Genomic DNA, 13,893 nt, shown 5'->3' with positions numbered 1-13,893 from the left:
CACACAAACACTCACTCACTCACTCACACACACACACACACAAACACTCACTCACTCACACACACACACAAACACTCACTCACTCACTCGCACAAACACATACACACAGACACACACAAACACTCACTCGCACACACACACACACACACTCACTCACTCACACAGACACACACACAAACACTCACTCACTCACTCACTCGCACATACACACACACACACACACACAGTTGAGTTCTATATTAATGTGCTGTGCATTGATCTCAGATTGTTTTGTTGCTAAGCAACCACACAGCCTATAGTGAACTACATCACTTGGCAGAAGAAATGTTTATTAGGATTATCGGGTTTATTCTGCATGTCATGAATGATGTATTGATCGTGGGTTGGGCTCCAGCCACTGGTTTATAACAGCAGTTACAGCGAGTCAGGTGTTGCAGTAAAACTCACGAGTGTCTGAATGTTTCTGAACAGGAACACACACACACACACTCTCTCTGATGCCGGTGTGTTTTCCGCAGGGACTCCGGTGAACCGGATCCCCATCATGGCGAAGCAGGTCCTGGATCTGTTCATGCTGTATAAACTGGTGACGGAGAAAGGCGGACTGGTGGAGGTCATCAACAAGAAGATCTGGAGAGAGATCACCAAGGGTCTGAACCTGCCCACCTCCATCACCAGCGCCGCCTTCACGCTGCGCACGCAGTACGACACACACACACACACACCATACACACACTCACTTTCTCTATCGCTCTCTCTCTCTAAATATGTATGGATATGTGACCCTGGAGCACAAAACCAGTCACACGGGTCAATTTTTTTAAATTGAGATTCATACATCATCTGACAGTTGAATAAATAAGCGTTTCATTGATGTATGGTTTGATAGGATAGGACAATATTTGGCTGAGATACGACTATTGAAGATCTGGAATCTGAGGGTGCAAAAAAATCGAAACATTGAGAAAATCTCCTTTAAAGTTGTGCATTTATGTTCACGATTTTGCTGCATCCACTCACAGAAATATTTTTTATATATATTTACGGTAGGAAATTTACAAAATATCTTCATGGAACACGATCTTTACTTAACATCCTAATGACTTTTGGCATAAAAGAAAAATTGATAATTTTGACCCATATAGTGTATTGTTGGCAATTTGCCACAGAAACACCCGTGCGACTCGAGGTCCAGGGTCACATATAAGGTGAAACTCGAAAAATATGAATATCGTGCAAAAGTTCATTTATTTCACTAATTCAACTTAAAAGGTGAAACTAATATATTATATAGACTCATTACATGCAAAATGAGATATTTCAAGCCTTTATTTGTTATAATTTTGATGATTATGGCTTACAGCTTATGAAAACCCCCCCAAAAAAACCTGCATAAGCTGTAAGCCATAATCATCAAAATTACAACAAATAAACACATCACACACCTCTCTCTCTCTCTCTCTCTCTCTCTCTCTCTCTCTCTCTCTCTCTCTCTCTCTCTCTCTCTCTCTCTCTCCTCATCCGATTCTGCCTCACACTAATTAGCTTGAGGTGAAAGATATATTGATATATTGATTTGATTTGGTAGCTTTAGTGTGGGGGTGGAAACAGGAGCATCCTCTCGATCTCTCTTTAATTGGATCTGTGCTCACAAAATATATATTCTGTGTAAACACACACTTTAACACACACACACACACACACACACACATATATATATTTATATACACACATACGCACACATTAACACACACATATACAGGTGCAATCAAAGTTATTCAACCCCCATTGCAAATCAGGTTTATTGGCAAAATTTACAGACTTTCAGCTGTTTGCAATGAACAAATCAAACAAAAGTAATTGAAACACAACAAATGTTTCAAGTGGTTTTCCCAAATGTAACTGAAAATGCAACTTTTAATGACTTCTGGAGTTTCATTATTATTCAACCCCCTGAATAGAATACCTCACAACAGCACAAATCTGCAAAAAAGGTGTTGTCTCACTAATCAAGGGCTTCATTAGTTGCACCAGGTGTGCTTGAGCTAGAACACACGAACAATCTGAACTGGCTAAGTTTGTAGAGTGTCACGTTTGACTGCAAGTTACAAATATGGCTAAGTCAAAAGAATGGTCCAAAAGGTTAAGAGAAGATTTCATCCCCCTTCACAAACAAGGAACAGGATACAGAAAGATAGCGAAGGCACTAAATGTTCCTAGAGACACCGTTGGACGCATATTTTGCGAGTTCAAAGTTAAAGTAACAGTGGTAAAACTACCTGGACGGGACAGAAAAAGGAAGCTATCAACGGCTGCAACTAGATTTGAGGAAAACCCTCAAAATGACTGCAAAAGACCTTCAGCAAGACTTGATGGCAACAGGCACTGATGTTTCAACTTGAACAGCAAGGCTCGTACTAAACGCAAGCCAGAACCACCACTACTGACCCAAAAGCACAAGAAAAGTCGGCTCCAATTTGCTCAAAATCATTTAAATAAGCCATAGAAGTTTTGGGATTCTTTAATGTGGAGCGATGAAACAAAACGGGAACTTTTCGGCCCTATGGATCAGCGGTGTGTCTGGAGGAAGATTTACGTCCTCCGGCTCTGGAAACCTGCAGCGTGTGGAAGACTAGACGATACATTGAAGTATCAGGAAATCCTTGGAGAAAACGTCATGCCGTCAGAGAGGAAGCTGAAGCTTGGACCTTCAACAGGACAATGATCCCAAGCATACCTCAGATTCCAGCAATGCTTGGTTGCAGAAGAAGCCCTGGGAGATACAGTGGCATCTCAGCCTCCTGACTCGAGCCTCTGGAGGGATTTGAAGAAGGCGGAATATCCCTGAACTGGAGGCCGTTGCTCTTGAGGAACGGGCTCGGATCGCTCAGAAGCTGCTGTCTGGCTCTACATCTCGTCTGCAGCAGCTCATACAGCAAACCGCTGTTCTGCAAGTACTAACCATGCTTGCCATGATGGGGGTGAATAATTTTGAGACTGCAGAAGTCATTAAAAGTTGCATTTTCAGTTGAATGTGGGGAAACCACTCGAAACATTTGTTGTGTTGAGCTATTTCAATTACTTTTGATTTGTTCATTGCAAACAGCTGAAAGTCTGTACATTTTGCACAAAAAAAAACTTGATTTGCAATGGGGGTTGAATAATTGTATAATAATATTGAATAGTTGAATAGCATATATATATAAGAAAGAGAGAGAGTTTTACACACACTTTATTCATTTATTAAGATGGATTGTATTTATTTATTTACTATGCTACATATGACATGATCTATACATATGTTTTGTTTGGTTGTTTCTTTGTTTTATTATGCTAATTTTTAGTATGTCATGCTAAAAATGCTCTATTGAAATTGAAAAATTTCGGTTTCATCAGTGTCTGCTCATTAGTTGTGTTTAGTAGTGTTGATGTCCGTCTCTCTCTCTCTCTCTCTCTCTCTCTCTCTCTCTCTCTCTCTCTCTCTCTCTCTCTCTCTCTCTCTCTCTCTCTCTCTCTCAGGTATATGAAGTACCTGTATCCGTACGAGTGTGAGCGGAAGGCGTTGAGTTCTCCCGGTGAGCTCCAGGCCGCCATCGACAGCAACCGGCGCGAAGGCCGTCGGCCCAGTTACAGCAACAGCCTGTTCCGCTTTAGCTCCGGCTCCGCCCCCCACATCATGACCCCTCCCAAGATGCATCTGTCGGCATTCGGGGCCCTGAACGGACTCCCAGGACCGTCTCTGAAGAAGGGACTGGGTGAGTTGAGTGAACATGCCCTTTTCACAAGATGTAAAATAAGTCTCTGATGTCCCCAGAGTGTGTGTGTGTGAAGTTTTAGCCCAAATACCCCACAGATATTTTTATAGCATGTTAAAATCGTCACTTTTTGAGGGCGAGTAAAAAAAAACGCCGTTTTTGTGTGTGTCCCTTTAAATGCAAATGAGCTGCTGCTCCCGGCGCTGAGGGAGGAGGTTCAAGAGCTTGTGTGTGTGTGTGTGTAACATAAAACGCAATTTTTTTTTAAATGTTCAGTGTTGTGTGTGTGTGAGGTAATCAGAGCTAATCACACACACACACACACACACTGAACATTTCAAAAACTTTTAGCGTTTTATGTTCAAACCTGAGTCAGACAAAGATGGAGAAACTCTAGAAGTGACAACATGAAGAGCAACAGGACATTTCTGAATGCTTAGTTGATGGATTTATGTATCTGATGTGGAGTTAACTCTGTTCTAGTCATTGATTAGCATATTCTGTCATGATAATCTATAAATTTGCCTTTGGCTAAGCCACACCCTAGAATGTAGATTGACCAATCACAGCGCAGCCAAGAACGAGCTCCCACAGTGGTCCGACACTTTTTCACAGCGCTCCATTGACTTTAACACAGGCGTGTCATATTTTTGGTCTCGACCTGCTATTACCGTCGTAGTTTTATCAAAAAATATGGTTAAACGTTGTGCCTGGGGCATTTGTAACACAGATACGCATTTCCCAGAGAGGTTGGAGGGGGGTGTCCGTTTTTTTCCCTTCCCAAAACCGAAGTCAAATCCTGACAAGTGTCGTCTAGCACAGGGGTTCTCAACCTTTTACAACTCATGGCCCACCAATGACTATTTAAAAACATTCCAAGGACCACCTTTCCAAATATGATAGTATGAACACAGAATAACAGATCATTCAAAAAGTGCAATGATATACTCTGCTGTTAATCTGTTATGCCACTGTAGCAGACTAGGTCAAGTCAGCTATATAGATGAAAACTGTCTATAAAAACGACTCGGCAGGTTTACTCAGTAACCATTCTTGTTGTAACAATAACAGGCACAATGGGTCAGACACACAAGAGGGGGACATTCACTCTATTCATTAGCAGAAATGTTCATTCACCCCAATTTACATAGGCCTAGTGTAAGTATAATTTATCAAATACAATTAGCGATATTAACATGACTGTTTAAAACAATATTCGTTTGGCTTCCCAACACAGTTTTGAGGTCAAATGTTTCTGCAGCTTTGATGTTTTTTTTTAGCGCTTCATTTGACACGTTTCTCCACATTCAACACACTGTGCCTTCGGCTTAAGGGGGTCGCACACCGGACGAGAGGCTTTAAAATTCGAACACATTATTTTCTATGAGTGTGTGTACACACCGGCAGCGCCATTCGGCGACTGTCCGCGGCACCCAGCTACGGCTCAGGACCCTGTTCAAAATCCTGCCGTGCCACCGAGCCCCATTTACACTGACTTAAGATAGATACAAGATACATTTAGTTTTAGTTTTACATTAATTTACAGAAATCAGCTGCGTGGATGAAAATTATCGGATTTTCAGGTGAGATTCTCAATTAATTCAGTTAATGTACGTCTTGAGGTAAAGTGTTCTGCAGCAGACTCAGCAACGGTTGTATTTAATTGTAGCTACAATACAATCATAATAGTAGGCTACAGATATTATCTTAATTTAATAATGTCCTTAAACATAACAATATTGCTGGCCATAAACTGAGAAAGTGCACGTCTGGTGTGTGATACCTTGTCCTAGCTCCTAGGGGCAATTTACACCTGGCCACTTTAAACTGTGTTCGGATAGCTATCCGATTGTGAAAAGACCAAAAGACGGATTTAAATCCGATCGCTCAAACCACAGGGAGGAGGTCTGGGGCGCATTCCAGATGAAACTGGACAAGTGGAAATGCATCTGGTTGAAACCACATATGTAAATGTTACTCCTCCCAACAATGCAAAAAACAAAACAAAAAAAAAACATGTGAGAGCGTATTATAGGCTAGGCCTATAGCTATATGTCATGTTATAATCAGATATGACGGCGCTACTGCAGTGGGCTACGAATCGCCGCAGATGAGAGCAGCTGAGCATCATCAAGCCAACGCGCAACTTATAGCAAATCAAAGTGAAAGTAGTCGCAGACCCTTGCTTAACACATAATCATCTTCATTAAAAGTAAAGAAACGAAATTATCTTACCATGTGCCATTGCCGTTCTCTCCTATTGTGGTCTTTGATTTTGAAATTAGCTGATGATCAATAAATTGCAGCTCATATCTTTTGATTTCGGTGACGTTAACTCCATTAAATCAGCATATAGCGCGGGAATTGAAGATCGGATTTAGGCTATATCCGTTTTGCGGAAACACATTTATGTGATCAAGTGTAAATGGAATCGTTTTGATAAATCGGATATCTATCTGATCAGAAAAAAACACATGAAGTGAGCAGGTGTAAACAGGCCCCTAGACGCGGCGCGGCGCTGCGCTTCTCGTCCGGTGTGCGACCCGCTTTAGTCTCAGTAGGACTTGCCCTTATAAAAACAATTTGAATGTATTCAGCATCATATTTTCTCACCACACACTTCGCAGCTTTTGCTTGCACCAGTCTGTCTCCCACGTCTGCGTTTCTTTTCAGAAAACGATCCATATAACAGTAACGTAATGTTACTGCATCTGATCGAACAAACGTTCAATCTGACGTTGTAACGTGATTGGTCGGTGTTGCGATATTTAAACATAAATTCGCTTTTAGATAATGCTTTATGACTGGACTGGAGTGTTTTTGATCATATAAATTCATAAGAACAATCAGATAATTAGAAAATAACAAGATTTGTCAATCAAAAAAAAAACAAATAAAAATGAATTTGGTGGGTAGTTTACCACTGCCTACACGGCCCACCAGAGGGCCGCGGCCCACCGGTTGAGAATCACTGGTCTAGCACACGCTGCTAATAAATACAACGTTATACTCGCGTAGTCCGTTTGCTTTGTAATAACGATTATAGAAGTGAATAGAGACCCAGCTTTGCATGAACAGTGTTGCTCCTTGATATTGTCAGTCCCAGCCTCCGTCTCCATTAGGAGGATATGCGGTGGGTCATTTGTTGACTGTGACCGGTATTGCTTTTGCCTCCATTTGGATGCCTTGTTGTTCCTGTTTCACCTGTATGTCGTGAATATAGCCTTCGAACGGATATTGCAGCCCGTTTTGACTACTTCTATCGGACACTTTATTTGCTGCTTTATAAAAGTTTGATAAAATGTCAGCAGGAAGAGCTGTCACAGCATAAGCCATGTTGATACCAGAGCCCAGGTGAAGTTTGTTTGTCGGACGTAGCAACAGTAACTAAGGGGGGTGGGGCTTAGCCAAAGGCGAATTGGGGCGGGGTTAATGTAAATTTTCGGGTTAGTGATGTCACTAACCCGTGAAGAAGCTCATTGTAGTTCCTACCAGCCGTTTGTTGTAGTCTTTGCAGATGTTGTTTATGCTCAAACAGCAACATTACACACTAACTAAAGGTAAAAAAGTGAAATCACAATCAACCACCCCTTTAACAATAGTTATCATCACACTCTGGCTTTAGGGGGCGGGACTTGCATTTGATTGGACACAAATGTGTACAAAACACCCCTATGAAGAACATGAGCCTTGAATGTTTATTGTCTTCTTCCAGACAAGTGAATTTTAAATGAGTAGATCTGCTAAAAGTCATTCAGTAGTAGTTCAGTAACACTAATATCCGGTGCGTTGAGCGAGTGAACACATGCTCATGCTGTTTTGACAAAAAGAAACCGTATATTGAGAATTGTTTGTCCACGTGTTCAGCTCAGTCTGCTGGTGTATCTGTGGTGTTAGAGCGCCTCCTGTCGGCCGGAGCACGAACTGCACCTCCACTGACACTCAGTGGGAACCTTGAACATCCATGGAACCACTAAAGGTTCTCTATAGTGCAGAAATGTCCTTTATGTTGTTCTTCGCACTAAGGAGAACATTTTTCTTTTGAGAACTGAACACTGAAAGGTTCTTTGAGGAACCAAAAATGGTTCTTCTATGACATCACAGTTAAAAAAGCCTTTTGGAACCTTTATTTTTAAGAATCTGTTTGATGAGGTTTGCATCATTAATTCTGTAGTGTGAGTGTGTGTGTTAATCTGTTGAATTGTGTTATTGGTGTGTGTTGTCCATAAAATCACTGTAACCTCCTTCAGTGGTTTATTGCTATTTTTAAATGATGACAATATGATCATAAAAATGTAGGAACTTCTTATATATATTATTTGTATTATGCGTGCGTGAGTGCTTGTGTGCGCGTGCGTGTGTGTGTGTGCGTGCGTGTGTGTGTGTGCGTGCGCGTGTGTGTGTGTGTATACAGTAATATATGACAGGCGTTCTCCTCATCCCGGTGTTCTCCTCTCTCTCCCCCAGAGGACGGCGTCTCCTCTCTGCTGGCGGGCCGCTCTCCCTCGCTCTCTCTGGCTCTCGGGCCCCAGGCGGGTCTGAGGGCCTCCACACTGGATCCGGGGCCCCAGGCGGGTCTGAGGGCCTCCACACTGGAGCATCTCAGAGAGAAGCTGGAGACGGAGGCGCCGGAGAGGAAGATGATCCGACTCGCTGAGGAGCAGCAGAGACTCATGCATCAGGCCTTCCAGCACAACCTGATGGCCATGGCCTCGCAGATGCCCATGAACCTGCGGCTCGGGGCCCCGGCCAGAGGTCAGTGTGAAGGAGTGTGTGTGTGTGTGTGTGTGTGTGTTACGCACTGATGTGTGTGTTAATAAGGTGTTTGTTTCTGCAGAAGAGAAGCAGGATCTGGCCATGAGTATTTCCTCCACCGGAGCAGCGAGTATCAGCGTGTCAGTGGAAGTGAACGGCATCATTTACTCAGGTGAGTGTGAGTGTGAGTGTGTGTGTGTGTGAGTGTGTGTGTGAGAGAGAGAGAGTGTGTGTGGGATGGGCAGGTTTAGGGGTCGAGTTAGTGTGTGTGTGCGTGTGTGTGTGTGTGTGTGATGGGGAGGTTTAGGGGTCGGGTTAGTGTGTGTGTGTGTTGGATGGGTAGTTTTAGGGGTCGGGTTAGTGTGTGTGTGTGTGTGTGTGTGTGTGTGTGTGTGTGTTGGATGGGTAGTTTTAGGGGTCGGGTAAGTGTGTGTGTGTGTTGGATGGGTAGTTTTAGGGGTCGGGTTAGTGTGTGTGTGTGTGTGTGTGTGTGCAGGGCCGGCTCAACCCCTATGGTTGCCCTAGGCAAGATTAAGGCCCTGTCCCATTTCTCCTTAAAACTTCCACTTGGTTTTGAGTGCCCTCGAAAGTAAAGTCCCCTCAACGAGGGAAGTGGAGTTGAAGATCTTTCCCTATGAAATGGGACACCACTATATGTAAATTAGCGCGGCAATCCTCAATACGTCACGCGCAGCGTTAAAGTGTCTACTACTTCTACTACTATTTTCATTCATAAAATTGCCGGTTCCAGTTGTTGTGTTGCCTGTTGTGTGGGCTGTTTTCGTTTATCTACATCTGATCTGACGAATCAACAGAGAAGACATGTGGAATATAGAAGACGCATTTCCGGTAATTTTGCCATATATTTGTTTGTATCTGATCGTTTAGAAGCGCACACAAAACCCAAAGTTTGCTTGTCTAACGTTAGTTGCAATCCGTTTCCGAACGCGCGCGCGCCGCCATGGGAACCGGGGCAACGTCTCTTGCGCGGATCATTGTGCTTTTAGTTGCTGTTTTTACCACCAACGTCCCGCAATTTAGAAACCGCAGACACTGCACTTTACAACAATCACCGATTGTGCTCAGTGCTGATTCTGACGTTAGGTTTGGGTTTAGAGAGAAATGACAGCGCGCTGTGAAGGGAAGTTGATGCGCTAGACCTAGACGAACGCGGCTAGTTTTGAATAATTTTACCTCACATATCTTCTTTTTATAATCCTTGGAAGCCAAAATCGAAAATAAAATTAGATTAACTAACTTACCCAGATCAGATGTATATTTGATTTGCTTTTGAAGCACTCGGCAGATATCATATGAACATCGTCAGATAGCTTCGTGAAATATTTTCTAACATTAGTGTTGAAAACTCAACAGTCCATTGGATGGGCATCAAACTAACATATTCCAACATATTTCGACATTTTAACATGCGTATTTGCGAAAATATACTTAAAATAAAATTGTTCTTTTCCAGCGGTGTCCGCCATCTTAGTTGAAAAATTTGACCGGCTCGCTGAGTTCGCAAGGTATCCTGGGTAATTTCATCTTCCACTTCGTTTTAAGCCTGCATCGGACCGCACTATGTTTTGAGGGTTGATTTTAAGGGGAGAATAGCACTCCCCCTTGCTCTTTGGAGTATTGGGACACCCTACCCCTACACGAGAACGCGCAAAAACAAGGGTTAGGGCAGAAATCTAGGGTAAGGGGAGGTATTGGGACGCAGCCTAAGTTTGCCCCCGTCCCCCTCCCCTTATTAAAAATACTTAAACAAGCTAATTATGACTTCAACTGTATAATAAATTGTTCATACAAATGCTACAAAGAACGTTCAATGATATTTCTATCATCCTACATAGTTGCATTGTACAAATACATTTTGTCTGAGCATGTAACTTGTAGTAGATACATTACAATTACTACCATCACTACTATTATTACTAATATATTAGTAAGAACATTTTGTGCATTTTAATGTTAAATTCATCAATCTGGTGCACTTTGAGAGTTCAAAATTAAAATCTCTAACCCATATTCAGTGTTCAAATTAAACAAAGAAAAATTCAAACCTCTTTTAGTTACAGTGTCTGTCTACATTACACTACTACATAATAATAGTTATAATATTAATCCCATGACAGTAATAGCCATAGGCTATATTGTAAAACAAATGCACTGAAAAATAAAGGAAACTTTCATAATTAATTTTGTTACTTGGAAGTAACCCAGCGCCGCCAATTAAACAAAACAAAACGAATGGGCCGATGCACGAGTTTTATGGGCCACTAAGACAAAAAATAATAATAATAAAATTATTATGTATCGGCCCAAAAAGCACGTCGGCCCACCGGGAATCTCTACCATCCTGGGGGAAAAGAATTCGCTCCCAGTAGTCCCGATGGCCAGCATGCCTGTGCACAATACTAAGTACATTTATTTTGTTTGACGCCTTAATGGCTGAGATGAGAAGACTTACCTCTATACTGGGCTTTCTTTTTATCTTGTTGCTTTCTCCGTTTCGTCCCTGTGCACCAGAGGGTTTCGATCAACGCGCCAGCAGCTGAGCACTTGCCTAACGTAACCCCCCACCCCACGTTAGGAAATGATCGACAATAATCATCAATTCAATCTAATAATCAGGTTGACAAGTAATTAAACGTGTGGCTGAGGGGCGCCTTATGATGATCATGTTTAATAAACATGTTTTATTTCGCTTGTCATTCTAATTCTATGATTAATGGGAAGTAGGGGCGACACTAGAGGGCGCCGGCGCCCCCAACACATTTGCCGCCCTAGGCGATCGCCTAGTTCGCCTATAGCAATCGCCGGCCCTGTGTGTGTGTGTGTGTGTGTGTGTGTGTGTGTGTTGGGTAGGTTTAGGGATCGGGTTTGTGTGTGTGTGTGTGTGATGGGTAGGTTTAGGGGTCGGGTTAGTGTGTGTGTGTGTGTGTGTGTGTGTGTGTGTTGGGTAGGTTTAGGGGTCGGGTTAGTGTGTGTGTGTGTGTGTGTGTGTGTGTGTGTGTGTGTGTGTGTGTTGGGTAGGTTTAGGGGTCGGGTTAGTGTGTGTGTGTGTGTGTGTGTGTGTTGGGTAGGTTTAGGGGTCGGGTTAGTGTGTGTGTGTGTGTGTGTGTGTTGGGTAGGTTTAGGAGTTGGGTTAGTGTGTGTGTTGGGTAGGTTTAGGGATCAGGTTAGTGTGTGTGTGTGTGTGTGTGTGTGTGTGTGTGTGTGTGTGTGTGTGTGTGTGTGTGGGTAGGTTTAGGGATCGGGTTTGTGTGTGTGTGTGTGTGTGTGTGTGTGTGTGTGATGGGTGGGTTTAGGGGTCGGGTTAGTGTGTGTGTGTGTGTGTGTTGGGTAGGTTTAGGGGTCGGGTTAGTGTGTGTGTTGGGTAGGTTTAGGGATCGGGTTAGTGTGTGTGTTGGGAAGGTTTAGGGATCGGGTTAGTGTGTGTGTGTGTGTGTGTGTGTGTGTGTGTGTGTGTGTGTGTGTGTGTGTGTGTGTTGGGTAGGTTTAGGGGTCAGGTTAGTGTGTGTGTTGGGTAGGTTTAGGGATCGGGTTAGTGTGTGTGTTGGGTAGGTTTAGGAGTCGGGTTAGTGTGTGTGTTGGGTAGGTTTAGGGATCGGGTTAGTGTGTGTGTTGGGTAGGTTTAGGGATCGGGTTAGTGTGTGTGTTGGGTAGGTTTAGGAGTCGGGTTAGTGTGTGTGTTGGGTAGGTTTAGGAGTCGGGTTAGTGTGTGTGATGGGTAGGTTTAGGGGTCGGGTTAGTGTGTGTGTTGGGTAGGTTTAGGAGTCGGGTTAGTGTGTGTGTTGGGTAGGTTTAGGGATCGGGTTAGTGTGTGTGTTGGGTAGGTTTAGGAGTCGGGTTAGTGTGTGTGTTGGGTAGGTTTAGGGGTCGGGTTAGTGTGTGTGATGGGTAGGTTTAGGGGTCGGGTTAGTGTGTGTGTGTGTGTGTGTGTTGGGTAGGTTTAGGAGTCGGGTTAGTGTGTGTGTTGGGTAGGTTTAGGGATCGGGTTAGTGTGTGTGAGTGAGTGATTGTGTGTGTGAGTGAGTGAACGGCATCATTTACTCGTTCACTCCAGAATGCATTCATTTCAGTGCATCTAATTTTTAGAAATGTGTATTTCTATGACAGGAACTCTGTTCGCGCAGAAGTCGGCGTCTGCATCTGCGGGTGTGAGTGTGTGTGTGTCTCACGCTCCTCCAGCTCGACCCTTCTCTAGCTCCGCCCCCAGCCAAAGCCCCGCCTCTTCCTCCTCCCCCAAGGGGCGGAGCTCCGCGGAACCGTCCACCAGCGGCTCCCCGTAACCCGAGCCGACCGCAAACTGTTGCACAATCAGTACCTCATTCTCTGCTGTCGACATCGGCTGTCCGCGTGTTTAGAAACACATTTACACGTACATGGACACATATGCATAAAATAACATCGCTGGGCCTCATTCAGGAATCACAAGTTAACCGTTCAAAAACACTCTTACTGTAAGTTTATTTAAATAGCACATTTCATACACTATGGCAATTCAAAGTGCTTTACATAGAAAGGAATTAAAATAATCACAAAATAAAAGCATGGAAAATTAAAAGAGATATACATGTTTCTAAAACCTCATAATCAATTTAATGTAAGAATGGATTTATGAACGATTCATGCAGGAATTTGTGATTGTGTTTCATGAACGACGCCCGGCGTTTAAGAAAACGCTAAATACAATCAGAACGTTCAGCCAAACGACAGGCAGGTTTTACAGAACTTGAAGATTTTTATTTAGAGTGTGTTTCGATCTGTCTTCTGATTGTTTTCGTGACTTTTTTTTCCTGAATGAACTTTTTCTCTCAAGTTTTCCTCATTTTACATTCATACCTCAAGCATTTAGCGGTGGAACGTTACGGGAATGTCTTTTACCTCAGGATCTGTAGTTCAGACCTTTTCTGAATGAGTTTTTATTTTTATTTTGATTTTTTTTTTCGATTTGAATTCGTCAGAATCAGAAATGCTGACGTGGTTTAATGACGGGACCTCACTGACTCTCTTCTATGCATCCGTCTGGACCCGAGGACGGGATCGCTAGGGAAGAGGAATTCCCGGGATCTTCTATACGGTTCTCTCAAACGTTTGATGATTTCAGAGCCCGTCTGTCTCTCAGAACAACAGTCGAATACCTCAGAAACCAGCTGAATGTCTCAGTCGATGTGTGAACGAGCGACCGGCACGCTGTGGGATCTGCTCGTACGTTTATTTCATCTGGATCTCAGGGCAAGTTTTAAATATATATGGGTGAATCTCATGAAGAAAAAAAAAAATATATATATATATATATATATATTAGTACTGTCAAATCAATTCATCATGATTAATCACATCTGTCTATATACACAAACTTTTATGTTAGATG

The 13,893-nt window shown here is 43.0% G+C and overlaps 1 protein-coding gene across 1 annotated transcript; it reads left to right on the top strand.

Moving 5' to 3' along the window:
- Positions 1-442: 442 nt before the first annotated feature.
- On the top strand, positions 443-13,094 carry LOC130103980 (AT-rich interactive domain-containing protein 3A-like). The gene is made up of 5 exons (XM_056270337.1): positions 443-702; positions 3,520-3,755; positions 8,223-8,510; positions 8,593-8,682; positions 12,636-13,094. Exons 1-5 carry the CDS (start codon positions 458-460, stop codon positions 12,806-12,808), a joined length of 1,032 nt encoding a protein of 343 aa, XP_056126312.1. The 5' UTR covers positions 443-457; the 3' UTR covers positions 12,809-13,094.
- The last annotated feature ends 799 nt before the right edge of the window (positions 13,095-13,893 follow it).

The sequence above is a fragment of the Rhinichthys klamathensis genome, unplaced genomic scaffold, assembly GCF_029890125.1.
Source record: "Rhinichthys klamathensis goyatoka isolate OS25496 unplaced genomic scaffold, OSU_Roscu_1.1 h1tg000302l_1, whole genome shotgun sequence".
NCBI lineage: Eukaryota > Metazoa > Chordata > Actinopteri > Cypriniformes > Leuciscidae > Rhinichthys > Rhinichthys klamathensis.
This window is presented reverse-complemented; position numbering and strand designations above follow the sequence as displayed.

Bases quoted from the DNA above. Each gene is read 5' to 3' on its own strand.
- LOC130103980 (XM_056270337.1), top strand. From the start codon at position 458: ATGTTTCTGAACAGGAACACACACACACACACTCTCTCTGATGCCGGT. The intron at 703-3,519 runs GTACGACACACA...TCTCTCTCTCAG, and splicing joins GCCTTCACGCTGCGCACGCA to GTATATGAAGTACCTGTATC. The intron at 8,511-8,592 runs GTCAGTGTGAAG...TTGTTTCTGCAG, and splicing joins GCTCGGGGCCCCGGCCAGAG to AAGAGAAGCAGGATCTGGCC.